The sequence below is a fragment of the Ischnura elegans genome, chromosome 10, assembly GCF_921293095.1.
Source record: "Ischnura elegans chromosome 10, ioIscEleg1.1, whole genome shotgun sequence".
In the NCBI taxonomy this organism is placed as follows: domain Eukaryota; kingdom Metazoa; phylum Arthropoda; class Insecta; order Odonata; family Coenagrionidae; genus Ischnura; species Ischnura elegans.
Window position 1 is genome coordinate 103,641,517 of NC_060255.1, and position 24,276 is coordinate 103,665,792.

At 42.9% G+C, this 24,276-nt stretch overlaps 1 protein-coding gene across 1 annotated transcript in view; it reads right to left on the reverse strand.

Annotated features, from left to right (window-relative positions):
- LOC124166636 (COUP transcription factor 2) overlaps positions 1–24,276 on the reverse strand; it is a 203,464-nt gene that overhangs the window by 134,292 nt on the left and 44,896 nt on the right. The window contains exon 2 of the mRNA XM_046544256.1: positions 20,961–21,110. Within this exon, the coding sequence (XP_046400212.1) occupies positions 20,961–21,110 (150 nt within the window). The remainder of the gene's footprint in view (positions 1–20,960; positions 21,111–24,276) is intronic.

Sequence of the window (24,276 nt, forward strand, 5' to 3'; positions counted from 1 at the left end):
TTGGACGTTCCACAATCAAAGGGAATGTTCGTGCGAGCACTAATGGACGTCCACAAGTGGGAAGTGGAATGACGGTCGAAAATCAATTCATGAGTTATTCACAGTAATGCGTACTTCATCAATGCGTCTCAAAAACAATTTATGAATTCCTACAAGAAAAATTTTCATGGAATGTTGTCATTTTCATTCTTACTGCCAATGATTTGCCGATTCGGATAAGTCAAACTCGTGTGCAGGTTATTTTTATTACAATTCAAACATCGCAACTGAAAATGAAATGAAAGTATTGAACGAGAAAATTGTTGCTCGGCAGGAATTGGCGCGAAAGTTGCACAATATCAAAATGAAAATAGCCAGCCACAGCTACAATTCAACCCCATGAATGGAATTCGACATGGAACATTCATTTGGTGTCCCTGATTCAAAGATGGCCGGTGACGTACGCTATTAGTTACACGGACACTAATAGAACGTCACGTTTATAGCATATCGATAGAAAAAATTTCACTCAGGTGTCTTATGCCATTTTCAGAGTAGAACTAAAACAAAAACTACGAGCAACTTCATAGAATTTTTGAAATTGGTGGTAGAAGTACATTCTTAGTATTCAAAATAATTTCCCAAATGGACGAAGAGCTGACGTGTTCAGTTTGAAATCGAGAAGTGGCAGAAGTGAGGAATGAAATGGGTTCAAAAGGTCATTCACAACGCGCGCACACACATCTTAGTTTTGACAAGTCACAGAAATTTCAAACTGCTCGAAAGAGTCCATTATTTGCCCTTTGCATTGTTTGTCAAGAAACGAGGCATTAAAATGACATTAACGTATATTAACGTATATAGTCTATCAAATGCTTCGCAAACATCTGAAGCTGGATCGCCTCTTTTTCCAACACCATCTAATCTTTAAGTTCGCCAATGTCACGCTCTCCGTTACACACCGTGCATAGCAAAGCCTTCGAACTATATATGTGCTTAGCAAGTATCAATTCTGATGGCATAATATTAGAGCGATGTGCTGGTAGTATGCCGACTTCCCCCACTCCCCAATTTACATCACTGGTGCGGCGCGTGGGAAAGGGGGGGGGGTCAACCTGTTGCTCCAGCCAATGCGACGGACAATTGCTGCGACGTCATCTCCACCACCCTCACATTCCTTACCTTTAAACACCCATGCTACCAACGAATGAATACTCGACTATCGCAATGCCATTAGAAACATTGAACTCAAAACAAAGGGCTGCTGCTGTATCGCGAGAAGTTATATCCGGCCACAAGACTTTCCCGAACCCACCACACACAGCCGACTGCCATGAATTATATTATACGGGAAAATTCACAGTATTTGATTGTAAAGATTGCGAATTTTCAGGCGCAAAAACAGCCACGGTGGATCCACGCAATTTATCATGCAAGTCGCCATCTCATCCGAATTGTCTAATCTGAGAAATAAATCTGCTGCAGTCCCGTTGGTTGCATAAGTGCGTGGAGAAATCTGTCCAACCCGAGGAAGCTGACTATTCATGCTCTTGCCGCTTTCGGCGGATTTTAAGCGCCTTTTAAAAATGTCCGCAGAGCAGTAGCTATGAGTGCAGAGGGATCCATTTTTTTCGAAATATTTGCAATATTATATTTGGAATGGCGAGAAATAGCGTTGAAAAGTTTTCGATTGATCACATCATAGCGAATATGCGTTTCGGGTTTATGGCCCTATATTTGTCCTATTATTCGGATCGCTTTGCCTGCCAGTGACGCGAGTAGCGACTGTTAGAAACTATTTTAATGTGAGGTTTTGGACAACAATCTAGGGTTCGAGTGGAGATGAGTCCTCCAATGCAATATCCGCAGTGGCACCATCTCACATACAAGGTTTGCATGGAGCGTAATATTAAAGGTCCTCGTCAAGATGGCCAATTGCGCAATGCCTTGTCTATACTTGGGGAGGGACTGTCAGCACTCAATTGCTTACTTAGTTCCACGGTTGTAAACAGTAGAATGGCCCGAATTACCAGCAGTCCGACTTGTAGTCGCAGTTGTAGATATTGGTAGCGAACGAATGTAAGTCAATGACCACATTTGCTGAAACTATCTCTCAATTTTTGTACTTTCAAAATTAGTTATATCGACCACTTTTTCGCCGATAAAAGATAGTTAATTTTGGTTTTTATTTCCGAAAACTTTAAAAGAGGTTCCATTGTGATGATTTGCCTGGATCACTTTACAACTATTCCGAAAATACTATCGTCAAGGCTTCAATCCCATTTCGCGTTCCTCATGACGCAGCGTAAACGAAGCAATCGCATCACCTTCACAGCTGCGAGCAAGAGTTCACGAAGCACTTGGGATGAAATGTCGACACACGCCTCGTGAACTGTTCCTTAGCTGCCATTCACCTAGATTAAAAATGTCCGCAGAGCAGTAGCTATGAGTGCAGAGGGATCCATTTTTTTCGAAATATTTGCAATATTATATTTGGAATGGCGAGAAATAGCGTTGAAAAGTTTTCGATTGATCACATCATAGCGAATATGCGTTTCGGGTTTATGGCCCTATATTTGTCCTATTATTCGGATCGCTTTGCCTGCCAGTGACGCGAGTAGCGACTGTTAGAAACTATTTTAATGTGAGGTTTTGGACAACAATCTAGGGTTCGAGTGGAGATGAGTCCTCCAATGCAATATCCGCAGTGGCACCATCTCACATACAAGGTTTGCATGGAGCGTAATATTAAAGGTCCTCGTCAAGATGGCCAATTGCGCAATGCCTTGTCTATACTTGGGGAGGGACTGTCAGCACTCAATTGCTTACTTAGTTCCACGGTTGTAAACAGTAGAATGGCCCGAATTACCAGCAGTCCGACTTGTAGTCGCAGTTGTAGATATTGGTAGCGAACGAATGTAAGTCAATGACCACATTTGCTGAAACTATCTCTCAATTTTTGTACTTTCAAAATTAGTTATATCGACCACTTTTTCGCCGATAAAAGATAGTTAATTTTGGTTTTTATTTCCGAAAACTTTAAAAGAGGTTCCATTGTGATGATTTGCCTGGATCACTTTACAACTATTCCGAAAATACTATCGTCAAGGCTTCAATCCCATTTCGCGTTCCTCATGACGCAGCGTAAACGAAGCAATCGCATCACCTTCACAGCTGCGAGCAAGAGTTCACGAAGCACTTGGGATGAAATGTCGACACACGCCTCGTGAACTGTTCCTTAGCTGCCATTCACCTAGGTGCGCTTTAAATGGAACAGTCTTCTACGTTAAACGCACGCTTTGCTCACCCTCACCCCAAAAGTAAAAGACAAAATGTTCGTGTCGGGCGAGTGGTGGTCCGGCGGAAGAGAAGAATTTTGGAAGCGAACCGAAGAGAGCGTGGGAAGTGGAGAACCGCATGGAAGTAGTTGACGATGGAGATGAGAGCGCTGTCAGGAGACGAAAGAACGCTCGGTCAGAAAATTTCATAGAAAGGAATGAGAGCAGAATATTCCATTTAAGGAAAGGAAAATAAAAAAGTTCGTATCTATGCAATTCGAGAAAAAGAAGCAATGAAAAATGTTTCCTATTTACAAGGGCAAATATTTTCCGCGCGTGATTCGCCGCAAACACAGGATCGAAGTTCATTTACTTTCCCACCATTAGCAACTTTCAAAACGAGCAATTGACGGTGCTCTTCATCACTGGTTGAATTGTATCCTTTTATAATGGTTGCTGATTGCACAGCTCTTTACGCTGCATCATAAACAATTTTGACAACACTAAGTGTATTTAGAAAATCCTAATCACACCTCCATCGCTACCGGGTCTGTCCGATAAAGCCTCGGTGAAATTCCAGTTGTAATGAGAAAATGTTTAGATTATTTGACGACAAAATCCTAGAGCTCTACCTCTAACCCTTGGTGTATCCTGGCCGTAAATCGCAGGCCGTGCCCTGAATTTGAGACGCCTGAACATCAGGAGGAGTTCAAATTGTTTTTATGTTTCCACAATTGAAAATCCGACAGGACCTGTTGTTTGTCGTTGCCATGGTGGTGAACTGCTCTGCTGCGCCACAACCCTCCCCCCCCCCCCCCTTTCTCTGCACCAGATTTAACTGCGCTAGAGGCAGCATTACGCCAAAAAAGGGACGGTTTTACCTTTCTCATTTGAGTGGAGGAGAATTTGAGAACAGTGATCGCTGGCAATGCCCACTAAAGTTAAGACGAACTACAAGCTAATCCGCTACATGTCCATGTTGTGGCAAGCATATGGGCTCAGTAAGACTAACCCCGTGAAATTGAATAATTCGAAAGGAAGTTGCGCGATTTGTCAGAGGTGGTACGGGGGTACAGAGAGCGTTACGCTGACGTTAAACGAATTAGCGTTAAAGTCGCAAGAGACCGGGAGGCACACAGCACACAGCTAGAGCAATTAAGAATGGATATCTTTCGCAGCGACACGGAGAACATCGTCTTAGAAACCCACTATATTTCCAGGCCCGACAGATACGATAAATGGAGAGAGATCGGGTGGGATAGGTTTTCGTTTTACCTACTCCTGTTTTTGCTGACGGCTGGTGTTCTAGTGTACGCCTATTGAGGCGTAATAATGTCGATGGAAAAGAGCGAATCAACGACTCACGCAATAATATTAATTTACTCACATATTTTATTTTGGTTTTTATTTCTACCATTTTTTATTCGATTTTCATTTATTTTTCTTGATTCACTAGTTTTTCCTTTTTCATATTAATCCATATATTTTTGGCTTTATTGATATTTTATCTCTGTTTATTTTCTCGTACGCCTCATCTTTTTACCTCACAATTCTGCGTCAGTCCGCATCTACCCATGTATCGACGCTCAGCTCTATGCGGACATTATTATCCTTGACGAAGTCTGCGACAGGAGAGAGGAAACGTTGACCGCCCTCACGATTGAAGCGGGGAAACCCAAAACTAACCAACCCCCTTTCACGCACCTGCAGCCGATTGTTTTCCGATCGTAAGCAAGTGCAACTTCCCCTTTGAGGTGCGTGGTGCTGTGTGTTCCGCCCCCTGTGCTCTCCCTCTCTCCCTCTTTCTCTCTCCAATTCCTCCTCTTCCCTTACGACGCCAAATGAATGCGCTCTCCTATCCCACGGGACCACTTCTCGGGGAAGTGCGAGGGCGGGTGTTGGTCCCCCCCTCTCCACTGCTCCTTTTAGAGCTTCCCATTCATTATTTTTTGCATTTTTTCCCGGAAAACCCGATTTCTCACGTCCGAACAATTTTTTACGTCGCCCGAGTGAGTGTTCGGGACAATCCCTCAAGGGCAGTGCCGTGGAAGGGGTCGCCGCACCCCTCTCCGCACCCTCGTGGACGTCCTCAGGATCGCAAAGGGGTCGGGGTGCGTGAATGTGACGGAAGAGCAAAGCGGTGGAATTTTCATCATGAAGCGCGATTACGCAACTTCTGCGTGAAATGCAACCTCTTCCATCATAAATATGGTCTCGTTAAAATTGAAAATATCGTACTTTTTGGAATTACAGACAAACAACAGTCATAATGCGTTGAAAAAATTCTTGAAAATCGTGTTATTTCAATTATCTACTTCTTGAATAGTTATTTAAACTACTCGGTTCAATCTTTTATGATTCGAAAAACTTAACAAAATGTATATTCTGAAAGAGCCACCCATTTTGCGTGAGAATTTGTACTTTGGGACGAAATGAAGAGCCATAGCACATTACGACGCGAGTGTCTGCCTGAGACCGCAAATCAATCGAATGCCTCGTGAATCGTTCCTCCGATTGTTGCGTACGAACAGGTGAGTGACCGGGAAGGAGCCATGAGACCACGCACTCATGTCATGACCCGTTCACATTACGATTGCCCGAGCGATCGTCCTAACGATAGTTGGCCGAACTAGCCGTGAGAATGCATGTCCTGACAATACTTCACGTAGTTCCGAACGATGCCACTTTACGATGGTTAGGCGCTGGGAGACCGGAAAAGGAAGCGACAAGAGAAAGACGAAAAGCACGTGAAGCTCAATTTTTTTCGTGGATTTGTCCTAGGAAAGAAGAATATAGGCGGAAGAAAAATTATTCGTTAAATACACGTTGAACAAAGTAATATCTTGTCCCTGCATACCTCAACAGCTTTGCTAACCGTCAATTTCCCGTTCACTTTAGATGTCACCACTAGAGGCCAGCACAGGTTTTAACCACGTTATGTGAATGCACGATAGTTCCAACGATTGTTGGAACAATCGTAATCTGAACGAGGCATGACTCCCTTTCGTTGTTCGATTGCTTCCTCTCGAAGGTCGTCCGACCAATCCGCTATCGATACACCCCCGTCCTCCATCGGAGGCAATTCAAGGCCACATCTAAGCCACTCTCAATCGCATTGAATATCTCAGGTCGAGAATGAGATAGCATGAAAATGCTATCTCATTCTCGACCTGAGAGCTAGAAAATTTTCTTGATTATAAGCATATTTCTTTGAGGCTTTGCGCAAGGATTAATTTTTATGATATCGCTGAATATAATCGAAAAGAATTAAACTTCATCGAGTTGGTTTTATAGAATTTCAACGCACTTTTAGCATACAGTTTTATGGAATATGGCATAAATTGTACTAAGAATGAATAATAAATTCATATACAGATCTTCTTCTGAATTACATGTAATGCGTAAAATATTATTACGAAGAATTCCAAGATATATCAAGGATTCGATTAAATTTATCGAAAGCGCACTTCATAATTGCTAATAATTTTTGCTGGCAGCGGCACGTGTCAGTTCCATCGCTGCATGAAGAAGACGCAAGTGTGCCTGCTTCTTAGGGCGCTCATTAGTGCACACTCAAGAAGATCGGCCTGAGAAATAAAGTTAGCATGAGACACTCGTAAACATTTCCAAACATTCTCACTGACGACCACGGAGAAATAGTCGACCCTTTCATGACTTTTTAGAAATTGGATTTTTAAATACGCACGCATTTTTGTGAATGGCAATATGCTTAAGCACACTACTGACAAATTTGATGCAATCCTATAGACAAAAACTGATATTTTGCGCATAATTACCGAAGAAACGTGGAAAAAATGCTCGTCTCGTTACTCAGTCTTCAGTTCATTGCAATTGAATAATAGTGTAAATAGAGCCGAAACACTGCATACACATGAAAATGCTATCTCAGACTGTTGGAAATGGTGTTGACTTAAAATTAAAAGATTAATTGATGGATCGCCAGCATCGATGGACGTTGGACGATGGTCGAACATTTTTTCATTAACACTTGATAATTGCGTTCGTTTATAATGGCGTTTCCTACACGTGTCTTACTCTCCTTTGGCCTTTTCCTCTTTACATACGAAGTATTCGCTTTTAAGTTATCATCGCAATTTAAATTGCAGGGCAAGCGGAGTAGACCCAGTTGGGTATCTGCCTGTACCTCAAACATTAATAGAAGACACGCCTAAGAAAATAATTAAAACGTAAAATTAACAAATTCAGTAAAAAGGAAAATGTTGGCAACGACCTACTCCATGCATCCTTAAAATGTCAAGGTGATATCGTTTAGCGTTGGTAGGGAGGGAAGATTTGCCATTAATTCTGGAAATATTCACCTTAGTATTTTCTAAGTCGTGCAATTAACATTTCGAGTGTCGGAGGAGGGACCGATCGCGCCCTCTGTGAAGAGGCCGGCCCTGCTCATCCATTGGGCGGCGCCATTCTCCCTCGTCCTTCAGATGGAAAGGCGGAATGTGCCCGGCGGGGTTCGAAGACGGGCCTCGGGGCGCCGGACACTGGCCTTCATCAACGTCTACAAAAGACGTCGCTAGTCGCCACAACGGGCACGTGACGGAGGGTGCTAGGGCAACAGCCGTAAACAAGGGTGCAGCGAAAGTAAGTGGCCCGTGCGATTGATTGCAATAAATTGCATTCCAAATTGCATTTATTGTAATCGGGGGAAAAATAGTTCCTACGCCTATCCGTTAGGAAAACTGTCTATCTTATTTTATGGTGCGACCTAGAAACATAGTGCTAGAGGTCCTATGATGGTGTTCTCCGCGTCGCTCTGAAAGAAATCTATTCTTAAGTACCGAAGAAATTTAAGGCTAGCACGAGACCTCCGAGTCCCAAGCTGCTCCTAGCCCAATCGCACTAAAGCTGTGTAAACCTATCTTTACTCGTTGCATTTTTTTTATCGCACGACACTCCTCAGTTATGTTACGCAGTTCAGGGAATTTAACGTTAAAGTTATCTATACGTCGGAGTGAGAAACATAGAGAGGTTCCAAGGTTATGTTCTCTCTGTCTCTCTGAATAATATCTGCTGATAATAGCTGAAATATCCCAGCACCTAGCCTCCGAGTGCTTAATCGCTTCACGCCGCAATCCGGAATGTAGAACGAAGTGAGGTGGCTATTTGAGAGGGTGCGTGTGTGGTGGTGGCGGCGGTCCATCGCCCTACCCTCTTCATCCGAAACGTAAATAAATGTGTTCCAACGCAAGTCCACCCCTGGAAATGAATGGCGAAAAAAGTGCCACCCCACGGTGCGATCATAAACCACCCGGGTGGAAGGGGGGGGGGGAAGACCTCCGTAGTTCTCGCTTTCCCCGCCAGTCACCGCTCGATTCGTCGCCCCAGGGTGTGCGATGATTAATGCCCGCAGTGGCCGGTAGGGGCGTCACCCGCGCCCCCCACCCCCTCCCCGCGTTCCGGCATCGATGCAAGAATCCGATGCGATATACATACTTACACATATCTGCCATGCGATGGCCTTTTCAATAAATGCGATTCGCCGAGCGCAAGGATCAGCCGAACAAATTTCCCAAATATTTAACCGAATGGAAATTTATTAACGTTCCACCCTTCAGCAGCAAAAATGTTAGGAGACATTTTCACAGTTGAAAAATTGGGATGAGGGAAGGCGTTGGGCCCCTAATCGAATCACGCCACACCTCTCGAGTATGTACCATCAACAATTGAGTCGCCAAACTCCAATATGTCCACTGCCATCGCGTCACCTTTTTTTTAAATGAAATACCTACCGTAAAATAATTTCAAGAGTGACATATTACTCCTATAATTCAATCATTTGATCAGCGGGAGGCCATTAATGAAAATTGTTAAGGAAAATGCATTATTTTATTACTTTTACCACGGATAATTTAGCTCAGGTAAGTAGTCAAACAGATGACGGACAAAGAAAATCTTATTGTTTTAGGTGATTGGAAAGCTGCCGTCCGCCAAGATCAGGATGAAAGAATAACAGGAAAATATGGATTATGGAGGATGGATCAAAGAGGAGAAAGACTGCTGTAATAGGGTAGTTTCCTTCATCAAAAAAAAACGAAAGGCATTGGTTGCGATTCGTTACCCACCATTATTGTATTCATAATATACAAATTATTTGGTTTTAGAAATACCGGTTTAGACGAATGGCAATGGTCAATTTTAACCTCATTTGAAAAAGGCCAGATTGGCGCCCATGCGATGCCACTCCACGTGACGTCACAGGGACCTAGTTTCTATACGAGTGGATAGGAGTTTTACATCGTCTGAGTTTACCAATGCATGCATGAGGCACAGAGCTCAGGGAAACATGTCTTAATAATCACCTATTAAAACTGCCTAAAGTAGGAAAGTTTTCTTCGTTTGATAAGATATTAATAATCCTTATTTAAGCCAAGTTCTACCAGCTAGCAGGGTACTCTGCTACCTGCTAGCATCCTGCGTCGTATCAGCGCTCAAAGCCTCGCCCCAAGGTCACCTTACTTGCGGCAGCGGGAACCAGAACGACGTCACTTGGAGTTTTCCCAGCAGTTATGCTTAACCGTCGCGTTTTCGCGCGCTTGAAAATTTTCACTTTTCTTTAATCGCGAAAAATAGATATCGTCGTTTAAAAATCTAAAAGCGTGAAATACGTACTCCAGGAGTAATAATCTTTCGATTTAGGCAATAAAAAAATAAAAGGGAACCACCCTATTCTTCAAAAAACTTAGAGGTTGCCAACACGTTGTTCAAGAATCACATGCGAAGAAAATATACGTTGAAATATGCCAGGGGATATAAAAAGATTTCAACTGTACTATATTTTAGTGACGCAGAGGTTTAGGAAGTAGATAACGGATTTTAAAAGCTACTTAGGGGCAAATATCGACTGTGATCATAATGTAGTGATGATGAAAAGCCATCTGAAATTCAAGGAAACTAAAAAAGCAGTGAAGAACTTCTGGCAAGAAGAGAAACTAAAGGAGCCAAAAATATCAACACGTATTTCAAGAAGTAGTGGAGAGTGTGATAGGATTTGATAAAGTAACGATTTGCACTCAACAGGAGATAAACCTTCTGACTTCGACTTCACATCATCTTTCCCATTCCAAAAAAGAAGAGAGCAGAGAAGACTTACGGACCATCAGCCTGACGGCAAATGCATCGAAGATACTGACGAGAAAATCTACAGAAGAATAGAACGAAGAGAAGAACAAGAAGGCGAGGACCAAGTCGGGTGTAGGAAAATCAAGGGCAAAAGGAGAGGTGATTAAGGCTGCCCCTAGAGAAGAGAACGGAGAACCCCAGACCCACGTTCATAGCATTAATTGACTTGGAGAAGACCTTTGGTAAGGTGGAATGGAATTCAATGCTTAGAACTCAGATAGAAATTGGAGTGCTCTACAATGATCGTAGAATTGTTTAGAATAAGTATAAAAACCAAGCAGCTGTGATCAAATTATAAAAGAGGAGAGACAAGAATGTGCACTGCCCCCGTTACTTTTTAATGCTTATATCGAGAATGCCATTTCTACAATCAAAGAGAAGGCTTTGAGTGTCAATATACACGGAGAAAAAAATAATATGCTATTATTTGATGAATACATAGCAGTCATAATTGAGACAGAGAATGATTTGAAAAATACTTTGACAAACATAAAAAGGACAATGGCTAGATAGCTAGAAATTTAGAGGAGGCTAGGATAAACATTACACTAGGAAAACAAAAGCTTGAAGAGTTGAGAGAATTATGATTCCTAGGAAGCTAAATTACCCTTGATGAATGAAGAAAGAAGGAAATAGTCAACAGAATAGCTCAGTCACAGAGGAATTTTTTATACAAAAAGAAGAATCTTCTGACAGCAGAGAATACAAGCATAGACGTAAGGAAACAATTCATCAAAAGCTACAGATGGATCATATTTCTCTATAAAAGAGAAGCTTGGACGTTGATAGCTTCGGAGAAGTCAAGAGTGGAAGCAAAGACAGAAAAAGGGACGACCTCGAATGAGTAAAATAGGAAAGGCTTTGAGGGGAGCAATATGGAAGGAAACTGAAAGGGGAAGCTGATTGGAGAGAGGAATGGAGCAAAAAAATCATAAGATTTTGACTTGTGGTGATGAGTAGAAGTTAGTTTCTAAAACAGGAATCAGCTTTAACTGTCAGATCTGAACCGACAGGGTATAGTGAGGATTGAATATCGGTGCCGGTGCAATGCATGGCTGTCATCATTGCACTCTTACCTCATGTAAGTGCACCCCACAATCACCTCCAAAATATTGCCTCGGTTGGATGTGATTGGCCCTCCTTGCTCTCAGATGGCGCGCAGTCCAAGAAAAGATTATCTCTCGGCCACTGGCCATTTCCAACGCGTGCGCCCTGTTGACGGTGATCTCGGACACATTTCCCCACCATCGACTTTAGGTTTCCTTGACATTTTTAACACTCACTTAGAAAAACTTCAAATTTCCCGCGGCTATATTCCCCAATTGCGATGACGGACATAAAAATGTACATTCTCAAAAGACATCTCATACGCGCGTCACCTAAACCATAAAATATATTTTAAGAGGATTTCCGATTTCTAGTTGACTCTGATATTTACGATTACTTCCGAATCAAAGAGCTGAATATATCTATTGTAATTGAGATTAATTGCATGCATTTATTTCACCGGCGGCCGTGGATTCCGGAGATCGGGGCTCGAATCCCCCCTACGCACAATGATTTTTCCTGTCCGGCACTTTCCGAGTGGCAGCACTCTTTCACGGCTATAACGGAAATAAATTGTCAATGTATCGCAGTCGGCGAAGTACGCGTTACTCACGCGGTAAGTGGGTATGCAATTTTAGAGCGATGGAGAGAGTTGAGGTCGGTGGCAGTGTGCTTCCTAGAAGATGGAATTTGGTCATTTGGATATGGGGGGGGGGGGGGGGGGAGGGGAGGGGAGGGTGGATAGTTAAAGAGACGGAATTGGATGAAGGGTCTCAATTGGCGTGGTCGTCCTTCGCTCGCGTGGCGGCTCTCCCCTCGGAGACAGAAGACATTCGCCAGCCGCAGGCAGGGCATTCCACGCCTAACGAGGGAACTGAGGGACCGTAATATAAGGGTGGGCCTACGTAGATATATTGTCGAAAAACACTACGGGCCAATTGATGCCCCTTCAAAGTTTGAGGAATTCTTTTCACCCATGAAATAAAGGAATCGTATAAATGCTAGGTGGACCTCAGTGGGTCTAAAGCCCTCTTATCTTTTGTATTTGCTGGCGTCAAGCGCCACACGTCTATTGAGATGGCAAGTGGAGTAGCATGCACACTTAAATGTCACACGGGCTTAGTTTTTATTCCAATTCAGGGTTTGAGTGTGATGTAGGCACTCTCGCGAGTGGAATAGTCGCACTTTGTCACGCGCACTCAATCGAGCAAACGTCACGTCACGGCGTCTTCGCCTCGTCCGAAGCGTTTGCCTCCGTTTGAAGAAGACTCGCGCACGCCGTGAGTGCGATCACGTCCAATCACGCAGAGAGAGAGAGTAATGATGGCTACTTCAAAGAGACGCTCCTTGTTCACCCGTGACGTGCACGCCGCAACAATGCCACCTCCGCCATTCGGTTCATTATTTCGACGGCGGAGGGCGCGCACAAATGCGCCTAATCCTATGGTATCCATTCTCATGGCATGCTGTTTAAATTACTAAGTTATATTACTATTATATGTTGTCGCAGGCCTAATTTTATGCGTCAATTCCATTTCATTTACAATATTTATGCACAAAGAAATGTATTAGCATTATTTAAGACGGAATTTTAGGCAATTATTATCTGAAATTGGTAATGTTTTTCGTCGCTTCCCACAATAGGTAGAATACCTATGACGATTTATGTAAACTATGGCTGCATTCTCCGAGATGTACACGTCAAAGAAACCTAATTTCGGCTGTCATCTGTTTGAAATCGGTAGGCCTGTTTTGTAATCCCTTTTCTTTCTAACGTAATTAGCCCTTCGAACAATACAAAAGAACGCACATGAAAGGTGGTATTATAAATGAAGTAGACAAATTTTAAACGAACATTCCTAAATGATTATGTTGAAATGTATTGAATTATAGATCAAATGATGAGATGAAGGATGATGAGAAGAAATAACATAAATTTTTCTCTTTCTCTTGAAATACCCGGGATTGATGTGTTGCCCCACTTCCATGTAACGGATGTAATCAATCTCTTCTTAACAATTCCATGTTTCTCAATCCAATCAGCATTTGCATCCGACGACGCAATGCTCTCTGCCGGAGCGCAGAAATATCATGTGCGCCGCAGATAAGACTTGGCCGCTCGTCACAGCATGAGAGAACAGAAAACACTGCACAGTCATAATGTGACGTTAATACGTGCGATTGGTGAGTTCTCTTGTCGGTTGGTTAATCGGGGGAAGCGATAGCGGGTTAAAAATAGCACGCGAAAATTTCTTCGACGCTTTTTTAAAAATCACATCTCGTAAATGAATGAGGCAAAAAACTCGATTGATTCAGGCAATGCCTGCGAGGCATTAGGAGAGGAATATTCGGCGGATTCCCTTTTCAGTATTCCAACAGCGAAGAGAAATAATGAGTGAGAAACGGTATTCACTTGTCATTCATTGTGTGTGCACTTTGGTAACCGTGGTGCTAAGACAAAGTGCCACTTATTGCCGCGCGCCTCACCTTAACGCTACAATACCCGTACTTATTAAATATGCAGAATGCCCAAAGTGGCCCTTTTCACTACATCCATATTCAATCGATGACATTCGTAGATTGATCCCTTTTTTTTAACTGACTGTATACCGTTCTATCTTCTTCCGAGATTGCCTTTGACTCTGTACTGGGCATTTATGTTTAGAATTTCTAGTTTAACGATAGACAGGCATTGTGCATTAGGGCGGATCGCAAAAATCGATTTTTTTCAAATCCATCTGGCCCAATGAAAAAAAGTTGTGGGACCGATCAAAAATAAGGCCTGAAAAATTTGAGACCTGTACGTGAACCCCTGACCCTCGCTCAAATGCGATTTAGGGGGGGAGGGTCAAAATTCGATAAATATAATATTTTATGGTCATTCCCTATAGATTTTGCCGAGTTAATGCCCTTTTAGGGCAAAAATTTCGTGCATTTTGACGTATCTGCCACCGTTTAGCCACAAAATGCCTAATTTGAGTCCGCGTCCGCGAAGAAAACATTCCAACGCCCACGCAGCGTCGCGGATACCAGAGCCGCAGGCCGATCCCTTCCCCTCCACGCTCGCTTCTCCCCCTCCCACGCCTCTAACACAGCAAAATTCATCCCGCGCATGCTGCTAGGAGGTCGTTTATCTTTGATAGAGTAAATCAGAAGATGGTAGAAGGAAAAAAACGATGCGTAGTGAGACGACTTGTCCCTTATTTGGCGCCTCGTCGGCGTTAAACAAATCGATGTTACCAACTTTTAGAGAAGTGATGAAATAATTTTAGACCTGCGCACGCAGGAAAGGAGACTACGGTCTTGAAGACGACTCTCGAGTGGCTAAGAAGGTGTGCGAACTATGGTGACGCGCTTTTCTTCCATTATGAATGTGACTAAATGGATTTAGCGGTACCACAGGAAGTACTAAAACTTACGGAAAATTGTAATAGGCCAAAAGTAGGGTTTTAATGAAGTATAAGACTCAAACAATTTTAAAGGAACATTTTAAATTATGCGATATTTTTGCGTGTAAGTGCATGGAGGAGCATAAGGTTCCCCCAATGAGAAGTATTTTGAGAGACAATCTGACGAAAAGAAAGATGATGGCTGCTGGATTGAACCCTAAAGAAACTCGATAACTGAGGAAAAAAGGGCATCGTAGGAGAGCGTTGAGTCATCATCGTCAATTCTTGTACGGGAAAATAGTATCAAAAATTTTCTTCGTCAATTCATCCGAAGAAAATTAAACTGGCGAGAAATTAGCTGATTTGTATCTCTACTTTCCTCATGAAATAAACATTAAGGATTATAACCTCAAATTGGAACTTCTTCGGGGAAAATGCAACTGCCAACTGTGATAGAGGTATATGCAAGAACCAAGCAACAGCAATGATCGTTCCCGCAACTTTAGCTGACGCAAAAGTCATAACTTCGTAAGATATATCAAAGCTAGTGTACCAGAATTACTTATGTAGACAGAAAAAGATGCTAATTACTGTGAATAAGAAAAGAGAGGTGTCATTAAAGGGCCTTTTTTTATTGGAATGAAAGACTGATGTCTTGTCTGATGAAAAAAGGGAAGAGGACTTATCAATACAAGTTTAGAGGGGAATGTGTGGTGTTAGTTGAAGAAACAGGGTCCCACTTTTGGAGGTTTACCTCCCCCGTCGGAGGATTAGCAAAAGTTATAAAATCTGCGATTATCAATTCCTTTCCGAGTGAAAATTAGATACACAGAATTAAAAAGGATTTGATTACGATGGTACCAAGCGAATACCGCCCAAAAAGGAGGCATCATCCCTTTGCTATAAGCATAATTCCAACATCCCTTGCAGTGTGGGTAGACTCTTCTCGGGATCCCCACCGGGTTAAATTTTCCATAATGGCCAACATTTCAAGCTCCGACTGGGGGCTCATCCTAAGGGATAAATTTTGTTGAACCCCGAAAAGAGTTTACCCACATCATTCGCCGGGAAAGCATCAAATGGTATTTCATCCCTTACAGTGGTCTATTTGCTAATTGCACTATGTTGAGTTGGATTTGTGACATAAACGTTGGGAGGGTAATCTAGGGACCCAATTTGCGTCTCTGCAAGGATGCGTTTGGCGACCAATCCGAGATTTTTTTAATTGCTGGATTTTAATATCTGCTGATATATTGGAGAGAGACACCGGTTCCTTCGGCTATATCTGAGCTTAGCGCTGTGGAATTAAAAAATCTATTGATGAAAGTTCAAATTTAAATTTCAATATTCCTTTTATTATACATACGGACGAGAGATTCGCGAATGAATTTACCAAAACTTTGTTGACAATAAGACGAGGAATGACACTAACATAAGAAATACAGACTGGAAAGCAGGTAATTGAGTAATTCCTTCGTGATTGTTCCTCACTGGACGATGCTGATACATCAAATATTAGTAAGACTAACGAAGAAAGACGCACTTGGTGTGAATTTTGTTGCATCTGGGGCGTTCGAGAGGGGAGCGGGGAGGGTACGCCGGCGGCCTTCACCCTTATTCATCCATTTAGTCACAGCTGTCGGACAATACCGGAATAGAGGTGCATAACCTAAGTTCCCAAACCTTCATAGCCACTCGAGAGGCGTCTTCAAGACCGTAGTCTCCTTTCCTGCGTGCGCAGGTCTAAAATTATTTCATCACTTCTCTAAAAGTTGGTAACATCGATTTGTTTAACGCCGACGAGGCGCCAAATAAGGGACAAGTCGTCTCACTACGCATCGTTTTTTTCCTTCTACCATCTTCTGATTTACTCTATCAAAGATAAACGACCTCCTAGCAGCATGCGCGGGATGAATTTTGCTGTGTTAGAGGCGTGGGAGGGGGAGAAGCGAGCGTGGAGGGGAAGGGATCGGCCTGCGGCTCTGGTATCCGCGACGCTGCGTGGGCGTTGGAATGTTTTCTTCGCGGACGCGGACTCAAATTAGGCATTTTGTGGCTAAACGGTGGCAGATACGTCAAAATGCACGAAATTTTTGCCCTAAAAGGGCATTAACTCGGCAAAATCTATAGGGAATGACCATAAAATATTATATTTATCGAATTTTGACCCTCCCCCCCTAAATCGCATTTGAGCGAGGGTCAGGGGTTCACGTACAGGTCTCAAATTTTTCAGGCCTTATTTTTGATCGGTCCCACAACTTTTTTTCATTGGGCCAGATGGATTTGAAAAAAATCGATTTTTGCGATCCGCCCTATTGTGCATATTTCCCTACTTCCTAAACAGGTATTAGGATTTTTAGCAAATAATCTTGAATACTATCAGGTAACGCCCAAAATTATGAAGTGAAATGCTTCAGGCGTCTCTTTTTAGAGCGCTAATGCATTAAAATTTGATGAAACACTTCGCTCAATTCTACGAGACGCTTGCATTAACGAAAAGTATTAATGTAGTTTAACGCCAAATCATGTTTAATGAATGGTTCAAAGGTACAACTTATTTGCAATAAAAGTACACAAAAGCATATTCGAGTCTCATTGTCTTACAATTAGACTCTCTTCTTACGCAGTGGGATCATTATGTACGCTTTACATCGAAAGGAATATAAAATATTTAATCACCAGATGGTTGTCATACCGCAACGAAATCGGTCGTCCAATATTATAAGCATGTGAAGTTTACAATTACTTTCCTATTTCAAATGAAGAAATTTCACCATGTGGTGTTTCGAAATATTGGTCATAAATATTTGCCTAAGGTATCAAAAATATATTGTTTGAAGTATTAAAAAATTCAAGTAAGCTAAAATTTAGCCGATTTGTGCTAAAATCAAAACATGTAAATGATAAAAACTCACGCAAGTGCGCTAGCCAAGGGGAAAAAATCGGTCTGGAGAAGAAAAATCAGAATGGAAAGTGGTCAAAAAGACTATGCTGTGCGTGCTTACGTGTGGATGTAAAGAAAAATCAATGCCAGTTGAGTTGCTAAGGCCCTTGCTAATTGTGCAAGACATTGGCAATGCAGTGCACAACGGCGTGATGCACTGCGTGGCGTGTTCGTTGAACGCTTCAAGCGGAGTGCATTTCGTCTGCTTACTCGGCCACCGATCGTAATTTCGACCCGCGTGACAATTATTCCCGGGCTGAGGTACACCTTTAAGTGAAGCACACGATGGCCTCAGAAAACGAAGCGAGATGGATATTGCAATGCGCGAATTACGGATAGGAATGTCGACGTATTCCAGATGGTGAGTGCTTCACGGGTATCCTACCGGGCAATAGTAAGTGTGGGCCCCGACACGTTAATGACGCAGTCTGTGGTGACGTAGTCGAAACTTTGGTGCCACAAAAAAACCCAGGTCTCGGTTGGAAACCAGTGAAACTGAAAACCATAACAATACGCTGTAATAACAAACGATTTCTTTGTTGCACATATCATCTTTTTCTCGAAGGAAGCACATGTGAGAGACTAAGGCACCGACTGATAGAGATCAGTAACATGGTTGAAACATAAAAGATTTGCAAAGGGGCAGATTGTGAAGGCAGCGGAGGGTGACTGGTGATGGAAGGACACGAATACAAGGGAAAAGCAACAGGGGAGTACACACAATTATGGTCTTCCCTACAAGCACTGAGGACAACTCGAGGCGAAGAGCATAGAGTTATTGCTAAGTAAATGGAGTTATTTAACGCTGGAAAGAAGACAGATGGAGTCAATCCGGTGAGATGCTAGCGATGAGGTGACGAGTGAAGCTTTCTCTTGATTTTTGGTTGTGCGCGGTATTCGGCAGACAATGAGTGAGGCAATTGCGGTGGTCTTGCGGGCGGCGCCATCTTACTCTCCCCTCCCACTTGTTGCCTCCCAGTGTGATTCGCCCACCGTCCACCGCCCGCGGCGGCGGCGCTTCCTCTTGACCTTTTGGCCCTGCGTCGCATTGACGGCCTACGTCATCCGGATTCCTCCAATCAAAAGAGGGGAGGGGGTGATCGCGATAAGGCCAACGACAAGATGAAAGGCCGCTAGCTGCCTCATATTTCAAATATCAGCACAAATGGCTCTCGAATATCCAACTATCGAAGCTGCTTAGCAACGGAAGAAGGGCACTTTTCAATCTCAGGCGCTGGAATCATCAGTTTTCCAAATTATGCGACGCATTCAAAAGAGAACTCTTCAAACGCAGACCGCCCAGAACCCGAGCGACTTATTTTTTCCTTAATCCGAAATTGTATTTAGAATAGAAAATTTATTGAAATCGCTCAATCTGAATAAATCACCTGCTTAAGACGAAATCCCTTCTCGTGTGTTTAGAGAATTAGCCTAAAAATTGCCTCCTTTTTGCAGTTAATATTCAGTAAATTCATCAAGCTACACGAAATACCTAATGACTGGAAAATTGCCAATATAACGCCCATATTCAAAGGTGGAGATAAGGAACAACAATCTAATTACAGACCGATATCTTTAACGTCCATCTTATGCAAAGTCCTTGAACAAATTGCAGTCAGCTCAGTAATGAAACACCTAAACTAGTAAAACTTGTTATGAGAATCAACATGGATTCAGGAAAAGCAGATCATGCGAAACGCAGTTAGCCCTGTTAACCCACGATATTTTAGTCTCCGGAGAGGACAATATTTCTGTAGACGCGATTTGTATCAATCCCAAAGCATTTGATAAAGTGTCCCACGGAAAGTTATCAATAAAACTGAAACCGCACTGCCTAGATGATGATGTAATTTCCTGGATAAGAGAACTTTCGAGCGATTGCGTGCAAAGAGTAGCATTAGATGGCGCAGCCTCCAACGAGGTTAGAATCACTACTGGCGTCCCTCAGGGTAGTGTTATAAGCCCACTCCTATTCCTTTTTTATATAAACAACATTTGCGAAGTAGTACACAACAAGTTACGATTATTTAAAGACGACGCTGTAGTTTACAGAGAAATCCGTTCCAGCAAAGATTGAGATGAACTAACGAATGACCTTGTTGCTATCCAAACGTGGTGCGATGCACGGCAGTTAGAGTTGAATTTGAAAAATTGCGTAGTAATGAATTTCTGGAAGAAGTAACTCCCCACAATAGAGCTGTATCATTCAGGAAACCCAATTACAGAGTATTGAGTCCGTGAAATATCTAGAAGTTAGACTCAATAATGATCTATCGTGGAATAAACATATTCGGGAAAGAACAGGTCAAGCTAATCGTAAATTGGGATTCGTTAAAAGAATACCACGTAAGTGCGACGACGAAGTGAGAGGAATTAGCTATTTCTCCCTCGTTAGGACCCATTTGGAATAATCCGCCAAGATGGGCTCCTCATGAAATGGGCTGCTTTGGCGAAGAGTAAGCTGCTTTGGCCGAGTCTCCGTCGTGAATATGACCGAGGATTTCAATTGGTTTAATTTATCACATTTATTGATATCATCTTTATCAATTTTACGTAGACAGCACTTATGTCACTACAGTACCTATGTTATCCATGGATTAATCCGAATTACAAAATGTACGCGATGAATTCTGCAGTGTCATATTGTACAGCGAAATTATCATCAACATAATACCGTGCGAGCCACCTTTACGGCGTTTGGCAGGGGATTATGTCTGGATTCAACCGCGCGGATGACGAATTTTCTCCACTGATTGAAACGGAGATTAGTTGCGAGGTCACTGAGTGACGTGTGGACGGAGAGTTGCACTCGGAGCGCCTTTCACGAGGCACTCTAGTGGCCGTCGGCAAGTCCGCGAAAAACCTTAGCCAACGCTGGAGCATTGGTTGATAATATTGACACCCGGATTAAACCAGGCGACAAAAGTGATGCATTGCTGTTTAAATAGATCTGGAGATTTAATAGGCTCTGTGGAAAATACTAAGCAGTTAATTTTAACATGATCAACGCCCGGATATTCCATCTATTAATTTAGTCCGGGTTAAAACTGTTTCCACAAATCCAATAGGCCTAATGCCGTCGCATGTGGTGAGGCATTTCGATCAGGGTCTCTTCGCGGGTGTCCCACCACGTCGGCAAATGAGAGTGTTGGGTCGCAAACTCACCGTCCCTCCTCATTCCCATCTTGAGGCACTTTTTCAGTCGGCAGTACTGACACTGGTTGCGGTGGTGCTGGTCGATGGGACAGCTTCGGTTGCCGCGGCACGAGTACGTCAGGTTGCGGCGAACACTCCGCTTGAAGAAGCTCTTGCAGCCTGCAAAGAGAGAACAATATGCATGAATATTTTGATGCGATCTCTTTCGGTTTGTTAATTTACAGATCGAATGACATTTCCCACGCTGCGTAGGCACTCATTGTCTATATTACCTGATTATTACCGCTATTTTGCAGCAAAATGTATAAAAATGATTTAATGAATTTGTAAAATGCTAAAATTCCTCACCCGTTCAGACTGAGGCGCCGGCGCAATGCATGCCTCTTTCATTATGAATGCGCACAAATGGAAAGTGGAAAGAGTAAGAGCGGGCAAGTAGAATGCAGAGAGACACGTGGTGGAACGGAGAGCGTAAAAAATGCGGCCTGACAGGGGTTCGAACCTAGAACCTTCCGATTGCAATAAAAGGTACAATAAAGAGCACCCGTCCATAGGTGTAACAGTTGCGCTACAATTATTATTAATACGAAAAGCAATGACTTACTTTGTGAGGTGAAAAATGATAAAAGCTCTTACGTATAATTGTACTGCTGGACATTGTTAGAAATAAGTGTTTCCTATTAGATACAAATATCTCATTACAGTGACCACGCACAAACAAATAAGCAAACGTTTTATTGTAAACGCGGATTGACTGGTTGGCTGGTCGATCATTATTATTATTTTAAAATTTTGCAAATCGGCAATGGCCCAATCTTTGGCAAAAATGGGTTGTTACATTGACATGCATGCTAACTGTATCCATCTTTGCCCTCGTAAAATTTTATTTAAATCAAATGGTAATACCACTGTTCCTCAACCTATTCTTAAATATACTATATACTATACAATATATACTATGCACATAATTAATGTACTCTATATACTTCAGTATATATTTTTGGAGAGGGTTCGAGAAAATTCTCTGGCATATCGTTCCGCTCAACTGTTGTTTCACTTAGGTTAGACAAACTTCTTTATATTCATCTTTTAAATTTTCTTGCATTTATTAAGTTTGAATCTTATTTATATATCTTTAAAATTTTGTACCTTTTTTGTTCCACCTCGCATTCATTAAAAGCCTTTCTTGATCGGAGGGGAAAAACGAACTCAATGCGTCAGGAAAAATATCTCTCCTAAGTATATTATCGTTTCCCCTGGTCATGGAAATACATTGAGTCTCTGATGTTCTCCGTGTCGCCCTGACTGATGTGTGTTTTGAATACCTCATTCAATATTTGCCTTGAAAGGTGCCTCCTATTGGCTTGAAAGGAGTGTCTAGTGACTTCCATCATCACTCGTGAGTAGAAGCTGTCCGACACACACTGTTCGCTCGAAGCAGTTTTTCGCGGATTCTCAACTTTTATCATTTCAGTTTCTTTCTTGATTTTTTTTTCTGATTTGCATTAGAATGGAGGCAGATGACCGATTGACGGGCAAAGAACATGCCACAACAAGAACAATCGAGTGCGCAACATGGATAGAGAGAGAGAGAGAGAGGGAGGGTTCCGTCATGGAAGCGTCGTCTCCTAGTGTCTGTCTGCCCCGTGGCCAATTTCGCCCCCATTTGCATTCCAACGAGCGAAAGAAGGGCTTCACTTGAGCCGCGAGGGCAGCGCCCCAAAAGAGAAACCAGAATGAACGCAACGCGGATTCGAATGTCGGAAGAAATGAAGGAGTCTGCAAAGAGGAGACGAAAGTCGCTTTCGATGGCAAATGAAATTCACTCTGAACAATCTACAATGAACACTTATTGCAAACATGACATTGGAAAAACTTATCGGAAATTCTTTGCGCACGAGGTGTTTCGTTGTCAGGGCAACACTCTCATGGGCTCCAACCACGTTCGTCGTTAAATAGGTTGCTATAGAGGAGAGGGGGGGGGGAAGGATGGGGGTGCCGAAGAGGGAAAACAAACACTTTCCTCAACAACCCTCCTGCTCTCCGACACCTGACCCCCATCCTTGCCAATGTTCAGACAAATTGAAGAGGTTATAAAGTCTGAAAATAATTTATTAAGGATGTTGTTAAAATGAAAAATGATAATCACTGTGAATACCACCCGTCATAATTTTTGAAATGCAATAAGTTGACAGATTCACATGGATTCGAGATTCACTGAGTTCATTAGGAACTATTTAACGAACCAAATCATTGCCACGAAAGAAATCCCATGGACCGAGTCCCCTAAATGAAATTCCAAAATTCCCGCCTCTTTAGCGTGTCTCGCTCGGGAATAGTGGAAATTAATAGCTCAGACAACATACCTTTCATGATAAAAATTTAATACTTTCTAGAAAGGTAGAAAAAGTTTCATTTGGATAGAACTGTTTCGATTCGATGTTTCAAAACGCCTATGGGAAAAGCGATCTCAATTTTCCCATTGTAGGAAAAAGCGGTCGTTTTCTTAATGTCCGAGAGGGAACGCGCTGTTTCTCCAATTTTCCATGGAGCGCCACTTGTTTTCATTGATGTGGGGGCAATGGTATTAGCGCGCGGAATCACAGAATAATTCGCGGCAAAAGGAGTGGGTGGGGTGGGAAGCCTTTGGGGGCACACGCCGAAACAAAGTCGACACGGCAGCGGCGAAACAGTCGAAGAGGGCGATGCGGGGGAGAGGGGGGGGGAGGGGGAGGAATCCTGACAAAGGCGAAGAGGGGAGCTCCTCTCTCCCTCCCCCCACCTCCCCCTCCCCCCCGCTGCCTCGACACTCACAGCGACACCTCTTGCGATTCACTTGAAAGACACGCTCGCCGACCGACTGACTGCCGAAAGGGACGCACGACTGAGTTGGCCGCGTGGAACGGCAGAAGCAACGACTTCTCGCCACGATTAGCTACTATATCAACACTCGTTGGCATAAAGTATAAATAGCAAACAAATGGCTGTTGCGAAGGGGAAATAATCACACCTCGTATTCTTGAGAGAAAATTAAATCAAATTTTGGTGTACTCCATCACTCACGCAGTGACTCAATCCACAGGATGGATTGGCTAGGTGAGGATAGAGCTCAGCCCGGACTGAGCCGCTAGCGAGTGAATGTGACATATTGAGGAAGGGACCGTTTCCTTTCCCGCCCAGAGGATTTTGTTTTGTTGGGATGTCCTAAGGTTTCACCCGGGATTCGAACCCTGGATTAGCGGCCAAGTGCTCCACCCACTACGCAACTCCACCCTTAAACTCCAACGCGTAATAAATTGAATAAAACAATTTAATTGCTATTGAA